Raw genomic sequence first — 23,032 nt, 5'->3', positions numbered from 1 at the left:
ATGCCCGAGCTCGTTTGCAATTCTGGGGGGACTATATAGTCACCTATGCTGCTGAGCTCGCCACGCTGACCAAACAGGAAATGAAATTCATAATTTCCCAGGGCTTTTCCTGTGTACCTAGTGCATGAGAGTTCAAAGTGCTGTCCAGAGTGGTCACATTGGAGCACTCTGGGATAGCTCCTGGAGGTGAATACCTTCGAATTTTAGTTTTAGTACTATTATACAAGGCACTGGTGAGACCTCACCTAGAATACTGTGTGCAGTTCTGGTCTCCCATGTTTAAAAAGGATAAATTCAAACTGGAGCAGGTACAGAGAAGGGCTACTAGGATGATCTGAGGAATGGAAAACTTGTCTTATGAAAGGAGACTTAAGCAGCTTGGCTTGTTTAGCCTAACTAAAAGAAGGTTGAGGGGAGATATGATTGCTCTCTATAAATATATCAGAGAGATAAATACAGGAGAGGGAGAGGAATTATTTCAGCTCAGCACCAATGTGGACACAAGAACAAATGGGTATAAACTGGCCACCAGGAAGTTTAGACTTGAAATTAGACGAAGGTTTCTAACCATCAGAGGAGTGAAGTTTTGCAATAGCCTTCCAAGGGAAGCAGTGGGGGCAAAAGATTTATCTGGCTTTAAGATTCTACTCGATAAGTTTATGGAGGAGATGGTATGATGGGATAATGTGATTTTGGTAATTAATTGATCTTTAAATATTTATTAATTAAATATTTAAACAGGTAAATAGGCTTAATCCCCTGAGATGGGATATTAGATGGATGGGATCTGAGTTACCCAGGAAAGAATTTTCTGTAGTATCTGACTGGTGAATCTTGCCCATATGCTCAGGGTTTAGCTGATTGCCATATTTGGGGTCGGGAAGGAATTTTCCTCCAGGGCAGATTGGAGAGGCCCTGGAGGTTTTTCGCCTTCCTCTGTAGCATGGGGCACGGGTCACTTGCTGGAAGATTCTCTGCTCCTTGAAGTCTTTAAACCACGATTTGAGGACTTCAATAGCTCAGACATAGGTGAGGTTTTTCGTAGGAGTGGGTGAGTGAGTTTCTGTGGCCTGCGTTGTGCAGGAGGTCGGACTAGATGATTAGAATGGTCCCTTCTGACCTTATATCTATGAATTTATGAATTACGTCTGTGCTACCCCAAATTCGATCCAGCAAGGTCGATTTTAGTGCTACTCCCCTTGCTGGGGAGGAGTACAGAAATCGATTTTAAGAGCCCTTTAGGTCGACGGAATGGGGTTGGTTGTGTAGACATATTCATTTTAAAATCGATCTAATGCGGCTAAATTCGACCTAACCCGTAGTGTAGACCAGGGCTGTGCCTTGGGGTGGCCAATTAAAGGAGTCAGGTTGAGGACAATTATTTGAGCAATTCAGGCAGATTGGCAGCCTGCTCCATTAAGTTAATAATAGAAGTTAGTAGTGCAAATCAGTTGAAGAGGGTGAGGATTTTTTTGGATGGAGCAGGCTAGATTTCAGTCGTTAGGACAAGAAGATAAAAAGTAATTTATTTGCTTGGACTGTCAGTTTGATTCAGATTTAACTGAACCAGATTTCTGTACACTCACATTTTGTTTTGAAATTGCCATGGAATTTTCCTGATCGTTACACTTCTGTTAATTACTAATTATTAATCTTCATAATAAATTAAAGAAATTTCAAACTATATTTGGAAAGTTAGTTTAAATTACTAGTCCATAGCTATTTCATATGTAGGTAGGACTTTCTACTATCCAGAAACTCTCTGTACTTTAAAGTATCATACATAATATTTTGAATGCATAAGTATTTTTCTGTGTATCTGCAGAATCTGAATTACAAGACCTTTCTGAGGGGCTGGATTTGCTTTCTGCTCCTGAGCTAAAAACATTAGCAAAGACCTTTCACCTGAAAAACCCAAATGGTCAGAAACAGCAGCTGGTGGAGGACTTTCTCAGACTGGCAAAACAACGTTCGATCTTCAGCAAGAATCAGGCTGGTATTGGGGCAGTGATTTTGAAAAGGTACCATTTGGACTTTTTATGTAAAATCCAATAGTTAATTCTGCAGATGAATATAAATTATTATTGAGAAGACCATGAGTTTTAGATGCATTTTGGAAATGAAAAGCATTGTATATGCATTGTGAATTAAAGCATAAAAAAGTGTAGTAAGTAACATCTGAAAAGCATTAAGATTTTAGTCATAATTTTAGTAACAGTGCTAAAACATGGATCAAATACAAAATTAAAAGGGCAACCAGAGAAGGGTCTTTAGTGCGTCAACCTTTTTCTTCTCTTTAGACTTGGGTTTGGATGGCTGTGCTTTAGTTTTGGCAAAACCTCAGTCGCTTGATTTTTGCATTTCAAAGGACAAAACCATAGTCTATAGTAGTATGGAGTATTTCCAAGTTTCCCCAGGTCACTTATGATATTTTTTAGCTTAATTTGTTTTCCCTTTGTAAATAATTCTTGCTGTGTTTGTGGGACTACTTGAGAGTAATAAAATAAAGCTTCTGCAAACTATGGCTCAGCAGCACAAATCTGAATGTGTTTACTGGGCCCAATCCTTCTCTTCTTACTGCTGGAACTGCGTCTATGAGATTCCTTGTGTAAGACAAATACAGTTTGGTCAGTTATAAGAGTGTGTTGTTAGCCATCTGCTAGCATTGGCCCAAATATGTATTGGCGCAAGCAGTAAAAGAGCCCCTCAAGTTGTCTAAAATATGGTTAGACTTATGAAGCAAAACATATTGCAGAATACAGGTAGATGCACAAAATCAACAAGTCCTGAGTCTGCAGGAGGGGCTTTTCCTGGTTCCTGCCTATAAATGATCAGACCAGAGTCACCTGTTTTCGTTTGCTGGCCTTGGTAGAGTGGGGGTGGGTGGGTGGGTGGTGAGTAGTAACCACTTTTCTTAAGATGATGGGCCTTGTGGGGCAGTAGTAGCTTTTTTTGGCAGTCTTAAGAAAGAAGATGACAGAAGACCATCTGCTTACTCCAGCCGATTGTCACTCAGTCCACCTACCCTAAAACTCTGTTCTCCTCCGTCACTAGTCATCCATCATCGTGTCCCTTTCGTTTGTTTTCTTCCCCCTTGTCCCCACCTCCATGTCTCTCCTTTCTCTGAGTTTGGATAATTTTTGGGAGCAAAATCTTTGGGATAGGAGTAGCAACTCTGATTTGGCTCCCTTTATCCAACCTTTCAGGGGTTAGGTTCAGTTTTAAGGTTTTGGTCTGGTCCCATCTCTACCTTTGCTACTACACAAGGCGAAGATGGTCAGTAGAGAGATGGAGGAGGGTATACTGTGGAATGTCACTGTTTAAGATTTCCCATGCTAATGACATTCCTCAGTCCTGTTCCCAGAAATCCTTGCTCTTCTGGCAGAGGCAGAAGTCTGTTTCAAATTTTGTGTAGTTTTGTGCTTTGGACAGATGTTCACATCAAAATAGTGCAATGTCCATCCCGCCAATAAAGTTCCTTTCACGTTACCTAAACAGCCCATGGTATTTCTGATGGTTCTTGGCGTGCCCAGGACTGTGAGTCACTTTGGTATGCCCTGCCTTCAATGATAGGGTGACTTGCTGCTGCTTAACTAGGTTTCAGCTCCCTGATGCCATCAGCCTGTTAATCTCCTCTGGGCTATACCACGCCTTACTTTGCCTTGCAGGTTAACAATAGGTGCACCCCAGTCCCCAAACCTCTATGAAGTGTTCCCCTGTAGTCTCCTGCCCTTAACCACAGAACATTCACAGAAATACAAAGTCTGCTGTCCCCAGAGAAACAATATACATACCAGGTTGAATGATTTAACTCGGGATCAGCTCCTTGTATAATATCAGAGCACTGGAATATATTTATAGTGAAAATAATAAGCTTCTCAAAGATTTGAGATTCAAAAGAAAGTGAGTACAGATAATGGAAACTAAAGGGTTACATATAAAAGAAAATCATAACACAATTTCTAGAGACTAAACAGGTAATCTTCTGTCTAAAGACGTTATCTTACTTATCTTTTGCAGTGTTTTAACCAAGCCTAGTTGAGATCCCGTTTTCATGAATGTAAACATGCTGTTAATTTACTTCCTAAGTGCAGGATTAAGAGGTGTCTCATTGCCTTCTACTTATATCCCCCAAATTCACTGTCTGTCTTGAGGCACAGTAATTCCCACCCTACCCCTGTCACTTGTTTTTTCCTGAGTCCCTCTTCTTCCCTGTGAATTTCACAGCTCTCTGTTGACTTTGTATGTAAATGTAGCTTCCATTGTGCTGGTTTACAATCCCTAATTTACATGCCAACTGAGAGATAGGTGAATCAACATCTCTTCGCTGACAGAAACCTGTTTGTCAACTCTGCCTTGGTACAGACTTTGAAACATGTTTTCAGTGTATATGTATATAACTCCTTACATAGTATCTGTACAAATATTTCACAGCAATATTAATGACCAGCGTGACCCTGACTTTCATTTAAGACCTCACATTATAATCTTTGATGAACCAGAAGGTACATTCTGGTTACATTTCTGGTACATTCAGAATATTCTTGTAACTCCCTTGCCAGTTGGCACTGAGAGTCAGTTACAGTGCTGAAGAGGAGATTTGGAATTGCCTAGTTATGGAAGGAGAATTATTATCTGAAGCAAAATGTTTTCTTGCCCCCTCTCTGGAGTGGGAAGGCGAAGAAACACAAAGCTGACTCAAGTTAGCTAATATCATACAAAGTTTCACAACCAGGAAGGTTTTGTGGTGGTGTTGTGGTACTTGGGTGGGGGGTGCGCACGTGTTAGCTATTTAGAAGCAGATTCAGTCATAGTTAGCACTTTACAATATGACATTTGCTGTCCCCACTCCTGTTAAATATATTTTAATGGTAGCAAAGAATAGCTAGCTTTTGGCTCAGGCAGCATTTCACTTCATTTAGCCTGGAGAATAGATGAAAGTGCCACAACCCGAGGTATGGCATTTCATGTCAGTTAAAACATTGGCAACTGCGACTGATTTTGCTAATAAAATAGCTTTATCTTCAGGAGATGTAGTTGTTTGCCAGGTGTAACCCAGTTTTAAAATACTGCCGTTTGAAAATATTTCCCTCCCATGAGATTTCAGTTTCAGTCTTTGATATTAGATACTTGAACTACATTATCATTTTGAGGAGAGAACTTATCTTGGTTGACATTTGCATACTTACTTGATTTAGGAATATGAAATCCAATAAATACAAAGAGAGGCTAAAAAAATTATTTGTTTTATCAACTGAATTTTTCTCAGTGGTTTGGATATGCTGGTCCCATTTTATTTTAAAGAAATGTCTTCACACCTTAAATTCCAATATAATGAAATGTATTTGCCCTCAATACACAGTTTGCCATTCTACTGCTATGTCTGGTTAGGCTGTATCTTGCAATGTTTCTAACCTAACTAATGTGGATATCAGTTATAGTATAATATTTTTTAAAGCTTTAAAGTAATTTAAGATCAACACTTTGTCTTAATATTTGCCAAATATTATTTGAATTTTTCACTATATCCCGATTACCTGTCATTTTCATCTTTTTAAATTAACCACTGTGGATGAGAACTTAAAAAAACACCACTCAAAATAGACAGTACTTTGTTCTATCCTAGTAATTTTATTGTGATTCTCCAGAGCTAACAAACAAAAAGAGCACATCAACCTGTCTTCTGCTCTCTATACTGAACACTGATTGACTGGCCAAGTAATGTTGCATTGCGTTCAAGATCCGAGTCCTTCTCTTCAAAGTGCTTAATGATGTGGGCTCAGGATACCACAAAGATTGCCTCAAGCTCTGGTATAAGGATTTGGGTCAACGACCCCACTATTCTGGTACAGTGAAATTATCTGCCTCAAGGGCATAGTTTGTCTCTGGAGGAGGCATAGTTTTCTTGGGGCCTGGTCCAAAACTGTGGAATGGACACCTGCAGGATGTGAGAAACACCTCAAATGTCCTCACTTTCCACTTTTTTGGACTACCTTCACTAATAAAAACACACAGCTTTATTAAAAGTGTATTTAGAACATGCAATCTTCCCCCTTGGAGAGGAGGAAGAGAGAAGGAAGGACAGAATATCATGTAATAGATGCTAGTCATGTTGCTTAATGCATTACCTCAGGCGGTTTGGTTATAACAGTGGATGATATGAGAAACAGAACAGAATGAATTGAGAAGCACAAATTAAGCAACAGTTATTAACAAATGTATTAATTGACTCTAACAAAGTCTAGTGATTAAGAGCAGGGGACTAGTGATTGGGAGACCTTGAATCTGTTCCCAGCTCTGCCATTGAATTAATATCGGAGATGAGGAAAATTGTTTTACTTCAGAGCCCTGATTTCTCATCTGACAAGACATATGGTGATGGTACCTGAGAAAATCAATGAAGCAAAGCTGTGAGAATGTGAATCCTCAGCAATGTAGTTAGAAGACACAAAGATGAAGCTAGCAATGCCAGGTTGGTAAACTTGACTTTGCCAAATGAGCCAACCTGGGGAAGAAAAAAAATCATGTAAGGCAACCCTGCCTAAGGTAGAATTACTTAGGGTTTGTCTACACTTACGTTTTATTGTGCTCTAATTTGCTAGCTCAGGGGTGTGAAAAATCACCCCCCCCCTCCCGAGAACAGCAAGTCTGAGCACTTTCAAGCGCTAGTATAGACAGGCTTCAAGTGCTGGGAGCCAATCCCCCCGTGGAGGTGGATTACCAGGAGTACTGGGAGAGCTCTCTCCCAGCGCTCGCATGTGACCTCACTCACACTTCAAAGCACTGCCCCGGGAGCGTTCCTGCAGGAGCGCTTTGAAGTTTCCAATGTAGCCATGCCCTTAGTGACGAGGAAGTCATCCTGGGAAGGGGTTATTTCTTTGTAGTGGGTATTACCACTATATCACAAGATCCAGTGTTAGCTTGGTCTCAAAAAACATGAGGTGGGGTGGGAGGTGGGGTGGGAGGACACCGTCCAAACAAAAAAGGGCAAAGATAGGCCCTGATAGTGCAAACATTTATGTATGTGAGCAGTGCCATTGAACTCCATAGAACTACTTCGGTGATTGGCAGGACTTGAGCCTATGTTCAGAAATGTTATTTTGAAGCTTGCAAGAGGTAATCACGAACAAGGTGGGGGAGAGTAAAAATATAACAATAAAATTACTAAAATAAGAACTTGAAAGAATCTTTGAGAGTTGCACTGCATTACCTTTTTGGAAACCCTCAGGAGTAAGGAATTGTGGAAACCAGTGTTACTGTAAAAAGAAAAGGAGTACTTGTGGCACCTTAGAGACTAACAAATTTATTAGAGCATAAGCTTTCGTAGAGACTGACCAGTTTGGCCAATGTACATGGCAGAGGGGCATTGCTGGCACATGATGGCATATATCACATTGGTAGATGCGCAGGTGAACGAGCCTCTGATAGTGTGGCTGATGTGATTAGGCCCTATGAAAGCTTATGCTCTAATAAATTTGTTAGTCTCTAAGGTGCCACAAGTACTCCTTTTCTTTTTGCGAATACAGACTAACACGGCTGCTACTCTGAAACCAGTGTTACTGTGTAATTGTGGCTGATAGCAAAAGAAATTCAATTACAGTAACACTTGTGAGCTGGGTAAGATCTGTTAGCATCTGTTTTAAAAGAATCAGTGTATACATTTATTTTCAACGAGTTTATTTTTGCCTTCTAGACTTGCTCTCATTACTGGGAAAATCTGTAGAATTTTTTTCTGGAAGCCTTGAATCCTGAGAGACAGACATCTTTAAATAAATACAGGAAAAGCGCTAGATTTTTGTCATCATCTTGCTGTTTCCATTATAGTTTCCACTATTATTTACATGTGTCTTTGCCTTCCTTTTTCTTGATTTTTCATATTGAGAGAAGGCTAAAGCTTCTATATTGCTGGGGGATGGTCGTTCCCATTGAGTTTCCTTCTAAAATAGCCCTTGTAATTCCCTCCTTCTCTTCCCATCTCTCTCTCTCCCTATGCCCCCTTTAACATGTTAAGTGATATAATGTGTCTTTGTCCTTTGTATGCTTTTCTTGTCTAAACATTTTTTGGGTGCTAGGTATAAAACTATTGAAGTAAGTGGCAGTTTATGAGATAGGTTTGATCCTGTAGGTGAGTAGTCCTGTTGTATTCACATGTCTCATGTAAAGGATTCAGGATTTTGCCTGTGGCACAGATGTGTACTAGAATGTTGCTTACTACAAAAGACTCCTAATGTTACTTTAGTCGTACATGAAACTGCTACCTTTAAGTTCCACTGATCTGTCTTAAAGCACTTTTCCTTGCATGTACATTTCTGTACAAGTTTACTCACCCAAGATTGGACTGTCACCACTCATTTATTCAGTATGAGATCTTTACTTCTCCACAGGAGCAGGGTGCGGATTTAAAATAATAGCATCTTTAGGATTATGGAGTAACTACCATTTCCATAATTGTTTACATACTCACATACAGGGAAGTCTATGATGGTCTAGCAAATAGATATATATTTAGACAATTATTTAAAATCCTTTTATTTGGATTTTTCATCTGTAAACTGTATTAAAAGAAATGTAGCTACAGACACTCTTGAAGTACCATTGTACTGAAAAGAAATATCAGTGAAATTCACAATAATGGCCAGACTTCTATCCTTGACTGCCCTTTGTATATGTGGAATATACAAGATTGTATACTGTTCAAGGTCCCATGATAGAAGAATTATCCACTACAGCAGGGATAGGGAACCTTTTTTCTATCAGGGACCATTGACCCACAGGGCTGGGGAGGGAGGTTGGGATGCGGGAGGGGTGAGGGCTCCGGCTGGGGGTGTAGGCTCTCGGGTGGGGCTGAAGATGAGGAGTTTGGGGTGCGAGAGGGGGCTCTGGGCTGGGGCCAAGGGGCTTGGAGTGCAGGAGGGGGCTCAGGGTTGGGGGTTGGGTGCGGGAGGAGGTTTGGGTGCGGGCTCTGGGAGGGAGTTTGGGTGTGGGAGGGGATTCTGACCTGGGGGAAGAGGTTTGGGGTGCGGGCTCTGGCTGGGTGGCGCTTACCCTAAGGTTTCTCCTGGTCGGTGGCGCAGCAGGGCTAAGACAGACTCGCTGCCTGCTCTGGCTCAACACTGCTCCCGGAAGCTGCTGGTGTGTCTGGCCTCTGGGCGGAGGGTCCAGGGGGTTCTGTGCACTGCCCGCAGGCGCTGCCCCTGCGGCTCCCATTAGTCACTGTTCCTGGCCAATGGGAGCTGCAGAGCTGGTGCTGGGGGCAGGGGCAGAACGTGGAGCTTCTCTGATTGCCCCTGGTCCTAGAAGCCACAGGGACATGTTGGTCGCTTTTGGAGACTTGCTGCAGGCCAGATGAAATGAAGCAGCAGGCTGGATTTGGCTAGCGGGCCATAAGTTCCCCACTACAGTATTTCAGCAAAAATCGCACATTATTGTGCATTTTAAATTTGAGGCTGAATGTCTAGATTTTTGTCAGCTTCACTGAAAACCTGTAATAAGGGTTTAAATATAAATTTGAATGTAGGTTCAATAACAATAATAATTAATAAACTAATAACTAATAATAATAATAATAAATAACTAATAAATTTGTTAGTCTCTAAGGTGCCACAAGTACTCCTTTTCTTTTTGCGAATACAGACTAACACGGCTGCTACTCTGAAATAATAATTAATAATGCTTTGCACTTCTACTAAATCTTCCATATGAAAATCTCAAAGCATTTCGTTAACGTTAAGTCTTGCAAATTCTCAGAGAAATGAAAGGATGTATTTTCAAAATTGGCCTCTGATTTTCAGTGCCTTCAATTTTGAGTGTTCGACTTTAGGACCTGATTTTTATTGACTTGTCCAAAGTTACACAGCAAGTCATTGTCAGAGAGAGAATCTTACTTTTTGTAGAGCATATATATTGTCAGGTTATTACACTTCACTTACTAAAATGTTATATTTCCTATGTATTAAGTCCATATATCTGGCTTTTCATGAGAGACCATGTATGCTATGTAGTTTCTCAAGGTCCTTCATACTGTAGGGAAAATCAAGCTGTATAACAATTGGTTTGGAAGTAAATTACATCTGGATAAACATTTTGCTTGGCTTCTAGGGCTAAGGACCTTTCTGGGAAGTCTGTCAGAGTCTGTAAAGGCCCCCGAGCAGTATTTTCTCGAGTTTTACTGCTGTTCTCACTGACTGATTCAATGGAGGATGAGGAAGCAGCTAGTGGTGGCCAAGGCCAACTTTCCACCGTGCTTATGGTAAACATGGGTCGTACGGTGTTTCCCAGTTACACAGTAAATAGGAAAATAGCAATCTTCCAGGACAGAGAAGATTTCATCAGGTAGGAAGAACTTTGGCTATCTGGAAACTGATTCATGGAGACAGCATGTGAAATGCAACAATGACACCCGTGTGTTTATTTCTAGATAAGCACTATTATTGGCTATACCTTGTCAACTTATTGGTGCTATTGCCATAAATTATAGGGCATATAGAAGACCAGAGGAAAACACACAACAGTATATTTGTGATTGGTTAATATGGAGTCTACTAAGAACCCTCCCTAATTTGTAATGTTTGGTGGCCTTACATTCTGAATCAAAATAGCTTACCTCATTGCTTCATGGTCATCTGCTGATGAAAACTGCTCATTAAATTGCAATGCCTGCTGTTAGAATAAATTCATAGAACAATGAGAAGATGATATAAATGTTTTATACTAGAGAAACATTTTAAACTTAATGCACCTGATGAATAGTCCATTCACTTCAGAAGATTACTCCAGGAATAAAGTTGGCCTTGTGGTTTATTTTTTTTTTATATATGCCTTGGGAGATGAGGGTGGGAGGGAAATCAGATAACATTGTATAAAAGGAATTTTTAAGTTATTTTTAGTTATTATAGTTATATTATTATTATATTATATTAGTTATATATTTAGTTATATGTGAGTTATTTTTAACTATAAACTGTCTCTGCACCTGATATTTATTTTTTGTATTTGTGGTTTGGGTTTTTTTGTTTGTTAGATATGCCACAGCTGCTCATTTGTCAAATGATGTAGCCATTGCAATGGCTAATGGGAACTGGACAGAAGCTAAATATCTCTATATGTGCGCAAAAGAAACCTGGCATGAATTGAAAAATCATCCTTCTTTGAGGTACTAAAGCAGAAGTGCATGCTGAAATTCACATGCAAGTAGCAGATTCATGATCTCATTTTTGATGCAGCTCCTACTGAAAGAGGATTGGATTCTTGTGTTCTAACCCAAGCCTGTTGAATTCAGCAGTTTCACTGTTCTTAAAAGCTTTGAACTTCCTGATTTATTTGTTTAGCTTTTAAATGGTTTAAATTGGAGAGACTTTTTATGTAAAAGTGCAGAGTGAATTGATAGACAAAGATAAAGCACTGAAACAGCTCCATATTCTACATGCCAAAATAAAGGAGAATAATAATCTATTTTTCACTTGTCTTAGTTTGTCTTTATGGCTGCTAGGCAAACAGAAATCAATAGATTTTAAAATTCACAAAGAACAAAGTAATGTTGCAAAAGTTATGGGAAAACATACTGGGTATTTATCTGCTGAAACTTCCAAATGGGTGTTGTTCAGGAAGCATTACTAAAGATCTGAGAACTGAACATACATGTATTGTTGTTCAAGTGTCCTTCATCAGTTTTCATTTTAATTATTTGTCTGGTAGCTTGATGATACCTTGAAAATAATAGCTCTGTGTTTGTCATCATATTCACTCTCATGGCAACTGACTTAACCTCATATTCATGGAGGGTCATTTGGGGGCTTGATCTTTCTCCTGTTGAAGACAGTGGCAAAATTTCCCTTCAATGAGATCATGCCTTTGAATAGTATATGCCATCAAAAAAAGATGGCTAATATCTGTAAGTTAAATACATTTGTTAGGACAGGAAAGGCTATTTCAGCCAGTGACCTTTTGTCCAGCTGTTTGTCTGCTAGCTGAGCTTCTGTATTGGTAGAGAACACCTGTAAGTAAAAAACAAAAACAGAAAACAAACAAAATAGATGATGGAACTAAATTTTCTTTTAACTGACCCTTATGATCTGTGAATCTTTAGTTTCACTGGTTGTTGAACCAAAGGACGTGACTGCCAAAATAATAATATTAAACCATTGCACCAGCCACCTTAATTCTATCACATGCTAACTTTGGAGTGGTAGACTTTGCAACCTTAATATTCTTTTTACTGCATTTTTAAATATATTTCATGTGTTTTGTTTTTATAAGCACTTGACTATTTGTGTGCTTTGTAAGAAAGAGTCTGAATGATTTGGATAGTCATTCGTATTTTAATGATCTCTGATGTGTTCTTTTTTTTAAGATGCCATAGAGACTTACCTGAGTATCTGCGACATTTTACGGTTGGGTGGATGTATACAAGGATCCTCTCTCGAGGGGTTGAAATACTGCAGAGACTTCATATGTATGAGGTAAAGCAGTGGTGCAAGACAGTGGTTCATTTTTAATTGCTAATATTTCTGTCATGAAATTACTATAGCTGGCTCTCAGGTGTAAAATCCCTACATTTTCCTTGGGTGGCAGTCTTAATACATTATAACTGCACAGTGTCAGACCTCATTAATGAAACAGTTCACAGGACAATTGTAGAGGGATTTGGCATTGCAATAGTCAATGACATTTTTATCTGTTGTGTAGCTTTAGAGGTAATAGGATCGTGTGCAGCTTTGCTTAAAGATAACCTGTGAAGAAAAAAACAGTGTACCATTTTTTTTCCTGCATTAGGAGCTATGAGACCTGGAAGAGGTTTTTCAACATTTTTTTTTCCACTTTTTTTTTCTGCATAGCATTAGGTTTTGATTTCGCTGTTATAGCTGGAAGACTCTGTGGAAGGCTGCAGATCCACTTGGGGATTATTACACGGCAAGAGTCTAAGGGATTGTTATTTAGACTGTTTAAAGATATCTCCTTTTCACTGGATTTTGTTAACCCCTTGTAAAGACATAATTTGGGGGGTGAGGGGGGGAAGCTGACTCTGAAGTGCTCTGCCTCTTCAGTTGAGGACTAAGAATCTGCAGCTTAAGGGTTCCCTACCATGGAACATACATTTCTAATAGAAGGAAAAACACGAGGAAACCTCTTTAACCAAAAAACAAACGAGCAATTTTCAATCTTCTTTGTATATCGTAAAGAAGTAAAAAAGGGAAAAAGCATTTTCCTCTTTGCAATTGACCTGTAAGTCTAAATGACTCTCTATATGTTCTTAGGAGTTGTTATACAGAGGGATGTTAAAGGGTAAAAAGGACTCGCGCTGAGAATTGCTGAGAGTTAAATTAGCCAGTGAGGAGGAGGCAAGACACTTGGAAGGATAATCGTACTGTGTTACTACAGCACTATGGGCAATGTAACTGGCTTAATTGTATAATGATGCTTCAGCTTGCTTTCCTGTGTCATCTGATGGAAGAGTTTTGCATTGCTGTAGGAGGCTGTGGAAGAGCTGCAGAATCTTTTGTCTCAGGAAGTGTATTGTACAGACAGCAGAGGACGATGGTGGGATCGACTGGCTCTGAATTTACACCAGCATTTGAAACGAACTGAGCAGGTATCCCCTAATTGCATGCTCTACCACTGGAGAACAGTACTAGCTAGGTGTTAAAAAACACTGTGCTTGTATTTTATATGAGCAGGAGTGCTGGGAAGGCACTGTAAGAGGCTAAGGCTTGGTCTACACTACATACTTCTGTATAACTACATTCCTCAGTGTGGAAAATCTAAATCCCTGAGCAGCGTAGTTATACTAGCCTTTACCTCCCATGTAGACCATGCCATGTCGGCAGGAGAGCAGAGGTGAAGTTATTAAGGTGTTGGGAGGGCTCTCTCCCATTGGTTTAGATGTCTTCACCAGATTCACTACAATGGCACAGCTACATTGGTGGAGCTGAGCTGATGTAAAATTTGTAGTCTACACCTGCCGTCAGTGCTTCGTATGGACCTGTTCCCAAGGGTAGTTGATAGGCTTCTCTTGTGAAGTAGGACTTGGCTTTGGGTATGTTTACACTACATCATAATCCCGGGCTCAAGTTTAATCCCCCTGGCGTCTACACTGCAATTGTGCGAACCCAGAGTTTCAGGACCTTGCAGGGTTGGTGGGTCCGAGCTCAAGTTAAGCTGTGACCCAGGGTCTGAGTCCTGTTGCTTTGCAGTGTAGATGCAGCCCCGCTTTACTCCGGTCCTGGGAGTCAGCCAGAAGTATCCCACAATTTCATGGGACAGCTTTCTTAATCCTCGCTATCGCAACAATTAGCAATCCACTCAATTGTAAAAGGAAGCGCCCCGCCCTCCCCTTGGCAAACAATAGCAGCTCAGGTCAGTGTTAACCCATTCTCTTCTGATCACCAATCTGCAAACACATTATCAGAGGGCCTCCTGGGTTTGCAGTGAAGAGTGAACTGATCAAGCTTTTTACAAAGCCAGCTGCTTCCTAGTATTGTGGGCAATAAAGTTTTCCCACAGTTCACCCTGATTCTAGGGCAGAGGTGGGCAAACTACGGCCTGCGGGCCACAACCGTCTTGCCTGGCTCTTGAGCTTCTGGCCGGGGAGGCTAGACCCAAGGCCCAACCACACCGCCAGTGCTCTGGCCCGCCGCTCCTGTTGGGCAGCGCAGTGATGTGGCTGGCTCCGGCATGGTAAGGGGATGGGGAGTGACAGGGTTGGATAAGGGGCAGGGGGTCCCCAGGGGCAGTCAGAGAACTGGGAGAGGGGGCGGTTGGATGGGGTGAAGCTTCTGGGGGGCGGTCAGGGAGCAGGGGGGTTGGATAGGGGGTGGGGTCCCGGGGAGCAGTTGGGGTGGGGGTTTGGGGGGGCCAGTCAGGGGACAGGGACCCAGGGGGTTGGATAGACGTGCAAGTCCCCTGCTGCCTATCAGGGGCGGGGGAGTGGGGCAATTGGGATAGGGAGCAGGGGGATTGGATGGGTCAACGGTTCTACAGGAGGCAGTTGGGACAGGGAACAGAGGGTTGGATAGGCGTGGGAGTCCTGAGGGGCCTGTCGGGGGTGGGGGTGTGAATAGGGTGTGAATAGGGGTCATGGCAGTCAGGGGACAGGGAGCGGGGTGGTGGTGGATGGGGATGGGGTCATGGGGGGCAGTTAGGGGCAGGAGGTCCTGGGAGGGGGCAGTCGGGGTCAAGGAGCAGGGGGGGTTGGATGGGTCAGGGATTCTGAGGGGGGCAGGAAGTGGGAGGGGGTGGATAGGGGGCTGTTGGGGGAGGCACAGCCTTCCTGCCACAGTTGCGCAACCCCGATGTGGCCTTTGGGCCAAAAAGTTTGCCAACCCCTGTTCTAGGGCTAGATCGGCGACATTGGGGGGTGGAGGAGCACTAGGTTGCTAGGCTGCTCCACAGAGAGGCAGGGAGAGCCTTTGCAGAGAAGGGCTCTCCCTCTGGATCCTCATCAGTGTTTGGGGGTATACCTGTTAAAATCCCTGCCCCCATGTTGAAGAGAGGTAGCTGGAAAGGAGGCCTCTTCAGCTCCTCCTCATGCAAGGAGCTATTTTAGCATATGTAGCGGGAGCTGTTAGATAGACTGTTCCTGATGGGGAGCAGGGGTAGGTTTTACCTCAAGGCAGGCTTGGATGCCTTATTTCCTTTCCCTGTAAGTCTGCTAGGCCACTTATCCATGTGCTTTCACTCTCTGGAGGATTTGTGGTTTTTTGGAGAGGTTGTGGAAGATAAGTGCCATCATGCCAGTTTGACGTGTAGACAGAGCCTGTGCTGTGAAGAAGCATGGCAGAGTCCTGAGGTGCCAGAAGAAGCAATCTCACAAACTGAATTAACACTGTTTGGCCTGGTATGTTTCCTAGGCTGCTGCCCCACAATAGGGCCTGCACTGGACAACCCAGAGAATAGTGGGCTCAGTGCTCTGAACGCGTAGTAGAAATGGTATAAGAAGAGTGTTACCAATAGATAGTAAACTTACTATTACCTGAAAAATGGCACACCAAAGGGTTAAATTCAGTAAAGCCCAGAGAGAACTGGCCTTGTTACTTGCTGCTCCGTGAGGGGCAGAACTTCTGGCAAGTGGAAGCCAGGGGTAACCCAGTGTGGCTCTTTAGCTATATCTACACTATACAGCAGCTGGGAATGTGTCTCCCAACCTAGGGAGACAGACTCCTGCTAGCTTGGCTTGAGCTAGAGCACTAAAAATATCAGTGTAGCTGTTGTGGCACTGGCTGAGGTTCAGGCTAGCTCCCGGAGCTTGGACTGACCTGATCCCTTGGTCCTGAGCATGGTTGGCCTACGAGCCTCCGCTGATACCACAACCTCCACACAGCTATTTTTTAGTGTGCTTACTAAAGCTGAGCTAGTGCCAGTCTGTCTACCCAAGGGTGGAAGGCACACTCCCAGCTGCAGTGTAGACATACACTCTGTGCCCTCTTAGTGGCTAGACTATGTACAGAGGTTTGACTTTGCTACCACTTTTCGAGCTAATTGACCTGGTCCATTAACTCAAGTAGTAGAGACTCCTGCTTTTAGATCTAGGGGTCCCAGAATCACTCCCCACAAACAGCTCTTCCAGGGGCAACATTGCCCATGCCTTAGCCCTAGAGTTCCCATGCCACAACCCTGAATTACGCCCAAAATCCATGCAGAGAAAACACAGCCTATCAATCTCAGATTGAGTGACAAGTTAGGATCCAGAATAAGGCATTGTAAAGGACAGGTGGTGGGCCATGTTTATCCCTACTGTGTGGAACTCTGGAACCTGTATTGGAAGTACATTGGGGAGGGATTTGGTCCACTTTTGCCTGACATCCTTGCCCCTCCATGGGATGAGTTTATAAAAGCAAATTAATTGTGCAGTGGGTAAACTTGCCAGTTTCTAGCTGCCTGATGCAATTCAGGCTTTCAGAGACACTGTGTCCATGGAGACTAGTGCTTGGGTTTCTAAGTGATTAGTTGGCAGGTGGCCAAGGGAGAGAAATGTAACAGCTTGGGAATGGCATAGCATGTTTGGATGTAATGATTATATAAGACCTTACAGAACTCTCCAGCACTTTTAGGCAGACGTTTGCAGCAGACTGTGGTGGAACCAGTGGCACCAATTTGCAGGTCTGGGTCTTCCTTTGACTTCCACCTACTTTCAATAAGCAGGTGCTGCTATTGGTGAATGAGACATCACTGTGATAAAGCAGCCGGGAGCAGAAGTCTGTGTGCTCCAAATTTTGTGGCTCAGCGCTCTAAGGCTATGTCTACACTTACGGTGGGGTGTAGAATACATGCACGGCACCCTCTCACCCCCAGCTATGATATACATAGCAGTGTAGATGGTGAGGCACTGATTTGGAGAGTAAAAATACACCATAACCTTGAGGTATATACCGAACATGGCTCTCTCTGTGCAGCAGCAGCGTCTCCTCGCCTACACTGTTTTTAGCAGTTTAGTGTCCTGCTGCCTCCCCACTGATAGGCGTGGGAAAGGCTCTGACAAGGGGAGGCAGTGGAGAAAGGATTTGCAGCTCCCTGCTGTGAGAGCCTTTCCCTGCTGCCCTCCTCCCCCCGCCAAAGATTTTTGCTGATGTGTATAGCTACACATTGCAGCATGAATGCAGCCTGCTGTTCACTGCAGTGTGGAGCTACGTATATCCTTCATGCCGCCACCAGTGTAGACAAAGTCTGAGTGTGACCCAGTTGCCCTTCTCCTACCCCATCTGCCCACTCAGAGCTGGTGCAAAATCTCTCTCCCTGGTTTGCAGATGGAGCTGAGACTCTGGCTGTAGCTGCCTGGCAGCTGATATGTTGTTGTTTGTGTTATAGTTGCTCCTACAAGTCCTGACTTTCATCAGTGCCCAATTTTGCTAGGCACTATATATACACATAGTAAGAGAGAGTCTCTGCCCTGAATAGTTTACAGTTTAAATAATATAAGACAAATAAAAGGTGTGAGAAAGGAAGCATTAGTGTTCCCATTTTACAGATGAGAACTGAGTGAGGCTTAGGGGCTTGGCTACACTTGCGAGTTAGAGCACATTAAAGCAGCCCCGGGCGCCCTAGCTCACTACCTGTCCACACCGGCAAGGCACGCAGAGCGTTCTGACTCCACAGCTAGCGCACTCCTGGTGCTTCACCTCGGTGAGAAGATTAACACTTGGTGCGCCTTGGCTGAAACACCTGGGCATCAGTGTGAACGAGGTGTTGCATTACTGCATTCTGATCAGCTTCCGGAAACATCCCATAATCCCCTTAAGTCAAGTGGCCACTCTTGTCATTGTTTTGGAATCGCTGCATGAATGCAGATATGCTCTTTGAAAGCGCCGTTTCTGACAGCCGGCTGCTTATCTGCTCTGAGACAAAGCAACCATTAGTGTGGAATGCTGTGTGTGAGAGAGGGAGGCAGTAAGGGGGGTCTACTGCTGTCTGAACTTACAAGACAGCATGCTGACATGCTCTCGGCCCCCCAAAAACCTATTCTCTCTCCCCCATATACACACAACACACTCCCTGTCACACTCCACCCCCCCTCCGCATTTGAAAAGTACGTTGCAGCCACTTGAATGCTGGGATAGCTACCACAATGCACTGCTCTCTGTGGCCGTTGCTGTTAATGTGGTCACGCCAATGTGCTTGTAGCTGTCATTGTGGACAGATTGCAGCGCTTTCCCTACTGCACTCTACGAAGGCTGGTTTAACTCAAAGCGCTCTACATCTGCAAGTGTAGCCATGCCCTTAGAAGTATGAAGTACCTTGCCCACAGTCGCACACAAAGTCTGTGGCATAGCCAAGTTCTCCCAAGTCTCAATATAGTGCCTTAACCCTCAGACCATCTTTCCATTCATAAGACTGAAATAGTGCAGAGGGGCCTATGCTGGACTCAGTTTTACCCTCCATATATTTGCACCCTGAGTTAGCATACCTGTTCTTGAATTAAACTGCTGCTAAAGTAGCTGGGTCCCCCTGTTGAAAAATTGGCCCAGATTAACTGGTTGCTACTACCAGATAGCAATGCTGGGAATCAAGACTTACATGCATTAAATCCTGCGTGTTCAGTGGCACCCTCCTCTTCGTTCCTGCCTGCCACTTACTCTGAATGGATTACTTTGATCCTCTCCAGGTCTTTGTTTGCTTAACTGGTACATTTAAGTGCATTGCAGTGGTTTAGGGTGGTGGGGGAAAAGCCTGGCCACATTTTTTCTTGGTCAAAAGTATGTGGCATGAGCATTTTTAGTATAGTTTTTGAATTAAGTGTTAGACACGTAAAATATTTCATTTTAATTGCATCCATTTACGGAATAGAAGTTATCATTTCCAAGTACTCTTTTGGGAAGATTTTAGTTTCGTGTTTCACTTGAGTAAATGGGGAGTAACTCTAGTGGGATCAGAATCTGAAACTGTCTTCTGCTATTCTGCTGGTGCAAAATATCACTTAAAAGGAGTTTCTTCAGTATAATAACAGTAAGAAAGGAAATAGATTCCCCTTTAACACCATTCTTTATTCTCTGTTGCTTTCCTTCTTTGTGCTCTTTAAATCAGATGTTCCCTAAGGCTCAGTAGAAATAGACTCATATATTCTTCCAAGGTCATTACCTGAGATCTTCTTGGTTCCTAGGCTATTGAGTGCATTAGAAAAGGGCTGTCAGATCCATTTGTGCGCACAGGCCATCAACTCTCTCTCTACCAGCGTGCACTGCGATTGAGAGACTCACCAAGCTGCAAGAAGTTCAGGAGCCTCTTTCAGGAGCTGCCTGTCATAACTGTGGAAGATGTTACACATGTGAGTAAAACTGATTCCTGAGAACCTACCAATTCCAGCAGTCTTTTCCTTCTGACTGGGATGGTAATGCTGGAAACTGTGTGTGTGTGTGTGTGTGTGTGTGTGTGTGTGTGTACTTCACTGCATTTGTATTATATACTCTGTTACACAATGGGCCCAGCCCTCAACTGGTATAAATCAGCAGAGCTCCACTGATTTCAGTGAAGCTGTGTTGATTTATACTAGCTGTAGATCTGACCCAGCTTACCAGTAAAGCTATAAAACTTTGCTGTCTGTGCCCAGAAGTTTCCTGGGCTCCCTTCCAGACTGTGCTTCTGACTTAATGACTTTTAGTCTCACTGGGCCTCAGTTTTCCATGTGTAACATGCAGGTAGATATTACCAACCTCATTGGGGGTTTGTTCGCCCTCTTTGAAGGCCTTGTGAAAATGCAGGACTGGTAGAATCAGGTTTTTGATCCACTGGAGGCAGGAACTTCCACATTAGAATGGATATTATTATGCTTCATTCTCCCCTGCCGTGTGTAGTCATTTACACCTGTTCACAGTGGGTGTAAAGCACACCAAACCATAGTGGTAGGACATCACACCTATTGTACACAGGTGTACATCAATATTCAGTGGGCAAGGATCAGTCCCAGGGTGTGTTAATACTTGATTTTGGGAAATTTTGCCAAGAAGATGAGCAGGAATTTACTTCTTGATTAACTTCATAGTTAAATGCTTTTTGTGTGTGCAACCTGCTAGATATTATGGGTGAAATTCTGGCCCTGTTGAAATTAGTGGAAGGTTTGTCATTGACTTCACTTGGGTCAGGAGTCTACCCTGTATCCTGACTCCTGACATTCCCTTCAACTCAGAAGCTGTGCTAGTGTGGTTCCTTTATGAACATTTGCCATTTCAGTCTGATTTGTCATCCAAAAATTGACTCCATTAGCAAAGGTTGTCCAGAAAATGGCAGCTTAAACTCTGAATTCTTTATTTTTAGCGACCAATAATTCACTTGTTTTTTGGAAGTTTGTTTCTCTTTGTAAAAGCAGTGCTAGGGAGCTGTGTGTCCCTTAGTAGAGGTAAAGATACTTAAATAAGGCTGTTCACCTTTAATATTAGACATTAACTAACTGTTTTGATGTGTTCAGGTTACAATCAAAGGAAAAATGTGTCCCCAGACAGGGGTGGGAAAATCTGTGTTTCTTGTGGAGGACGATGATGATCAAGAGGAAGGAGAAGACTTCACAATGTCCACAATCATGTGTTCAGTTGAGGAGCTGGCATTAACGCATTACAGACAGAATGGCTTTGATCAGGGTAATAGTAACAATTCTCTTATACCAATGCAATAATGTTAAGGAATGGAGTATCAGCTACAAAGAGAGAGTCTTTTAACCCAGTTTTAGCAGTTAATGCTCCCATTGTTTGAAAGTAAGTGAAACGGTGCTGAATTTTTTTTCCTTCCTAAAATTAGCTGGAAATTGGACTTCAGAACCTTTCTCCTGGACTTTGATTCCTTTTCTTCTCCACATCCCAGTTGCAGTTTTGAAATGGAAAAAAAATATTCCTTTATCTTTCTAGATCTCCCAGTGCATTAGAAGTTTCTCATCTTGTCTTTCAGATCAATAGGCTTTTATTTAAAATAGTTTAATTCACACGTGTAGGAGCTTGGAATTCCAAAAGCTGTAACTGTAAGTGGCTGAGTGCCAGCAGGAGCAAGAGTGCCACTGAGGAAATTGTATAGAAAAGGATTTTATAGACATCCCATTGTGATTATCTAGACTAGATGATCATCTCTTCCTAGTCTTCTAGCATTTCAGGGTCACTGCAATTAATATTAGACATACATACTTCTGTTATAGCAAGAGCATCAGTGACTGCTTTAGTTAAGGTCACATAACAGATTCCTTTATTTTGTTTTCAATTGCTCATAACTTTGTGAAATTTACCATAATCCCCACAGTTTCAGAAGGATTAGGGGGACTAGTAATCTTTTTCTTGTTTTATCTGTATCTTGGCACTAAAAATCTGAGCGTAGTACAACAGAGTAGGCAGCCATTAAAAATATTGTGTCTTAATGGAGAACCAAGAAGTCAGGCTTTGTAACAACTCTCGTCATAGCCAGAGATCCAAACAGTGGAGTGGGGAACCAAGTGAAGCATCTGTTGCACCAGTGAATCAGTGAGGAAGTTATAGAGAATGGTGGAGCAGCAAGTGACATCATGCATGCTACATGGTGTATTAGCGGGTGTTGCCAGATTCCCTACTCCTGCCTACACAAAGATAGTGTATGCTGCCAGCCATGAAACTGAACTTCCTTGGAATCCCCTTTAAAATGGAGTGAAGCAGCCAACCTTCGCTCTGGCTTGTTTTGGGTAATAGACAAGATTCTTAAGGCTTTGAAATGTCCAAAATGTAGTTATTTGATAACCTTCAAAAGGGTCTTGCCTTGATTAAATTTTTTTAGTCAAGTATATTGGCATTAAACAAAGACCCTTAGGAAATTGTGAAAGTGATAGCAATGCCATTAAAATGCATTTTACTACATTTTGTTTAGTGTTAGTATCTGTTGATGGCATGTATGTGTAATCCTGAACATGATACTTTGCTCTTGCTGAACATTTTAATCTGTATTTCAGGTGAGGTTGCTTTAACTACTCAGAGATTGAAATGTGCCTATTTCTGTTTCCATGACTAAAAATCTGAATGTGATTTTTGTCCTTCAGGAATTCATGGAGAAGGGTCCACGTTTAGTACACTCTATAGCCTTCTAATGTGGGACATTATTTTCATGGATGGCATACCAGATGTTTTCAGAAATTCTTATCAGGTATTTGTGAAGGGTATTTTTCTCTATCCAAAGGTTTGTTTAAAAAAGAGATAATTATGATAAACATCTATTACAGTCTGTTCTGTATTCACAGTGTTTTATCTGGCAGGTTGTATCCTGTTACTGAAATGTTCTTCATTGCTAGTTGATAGTTTGCCCTGGCAGGCACAGTGCAGCATTCACTTACTGTTGGTGACTGTTCTTGACTAAAATCTGACTAGTACTGAAGACCTCTGATGTTCATCATTTTTCCAGAGTGGAGGCCTCATGCCCTCTAATACATATGTAAGGCCATAGAATGCTTGAAACCTTAGAAGTTAATCTTTGGTGACCTCTGATGGGAGGTCAGCTTTTCTTTAAGTTCAGAGGCGTATATGTGAATATACCAAATTCACGATTCTAACTGAGTGCAAACATACATAGAGTGACTGAGTGGTCTGTGTGAGTTTTGATGATTTCT

The 23,032-nt window shown here is 42.3% G+C and overlaps 1 protein-coding gene across 19 annotated transcripts in view; it reads left to right on the top strand.

Moving 5' to 3' along the window:
* The window catches only part of FAN1 (FANCD2 and FANCI associated nuclease 1), a 51,619-nt gene that overhangs the window by 18,822 nt on the left and 9,765 nt on the right, over positions 1–23,032 (top strand). For 11 of the 19 annotated variants that reach the window (XM_043493829.1, XM_043493831.1, XM_038417851.2 and 8 more), the window contains 8 exons: positions 1,826–2,021; positions 10,099–10,332; positions 11,021–11,152; positions 12,350–12,458; positions 13,469–13,588; positions 19,589–19,753; positions 20,891–21,059; positions 22,469–22,572. In XM_043493829.1, the coding sequence (XP_043349764.1) occupies positions 1,826–2,021; positions 10,099–10,332; positions 11,021–11,152; positions 12,350–12,458; positions 13,469–13,588; positions 19,589–19,753; positions 20,891–21,059; positions 22,469–22,572 (1,229 nt within the window). Of the gene's footprint in view, positions 1–1,825; positions 2,022–10,098; positions 10,333–11,020; positions 11,153–12,349; positions 12,459–13,468; positions 13,589–19,588; positions 19,754–20,890; positions 21,060–22,299; positions 22,382–22,468; positions 22,573–23,032 lie in introns of those variants that run through there. The other 8 variants (XM_043493837.1, XM_043493835.1, XM_043493836.1 and 5 more) reach the window with 5 other exon arrangements.

The sequence above is a fragment of the Dermochelys coriacea genome, chromosome 10 (genome assembly GCF_009764565.3).
Source record: "Dermochelys coriacea isolate rDerCor1 chromosome 10, rDerCor1.pri.v4, whole genome shotgun sequence".
Classification (NCBI taxonomy): Eukaryota; Metazoa; Chordata; order Testudines; family Dermochelyidae; genus Dermochelys; species Dermochelys coriacea.
Note: the sequence above shows the minus strand (reverse complement) of the source record. Positions and strands in the feature narration are given on the sequence as shown.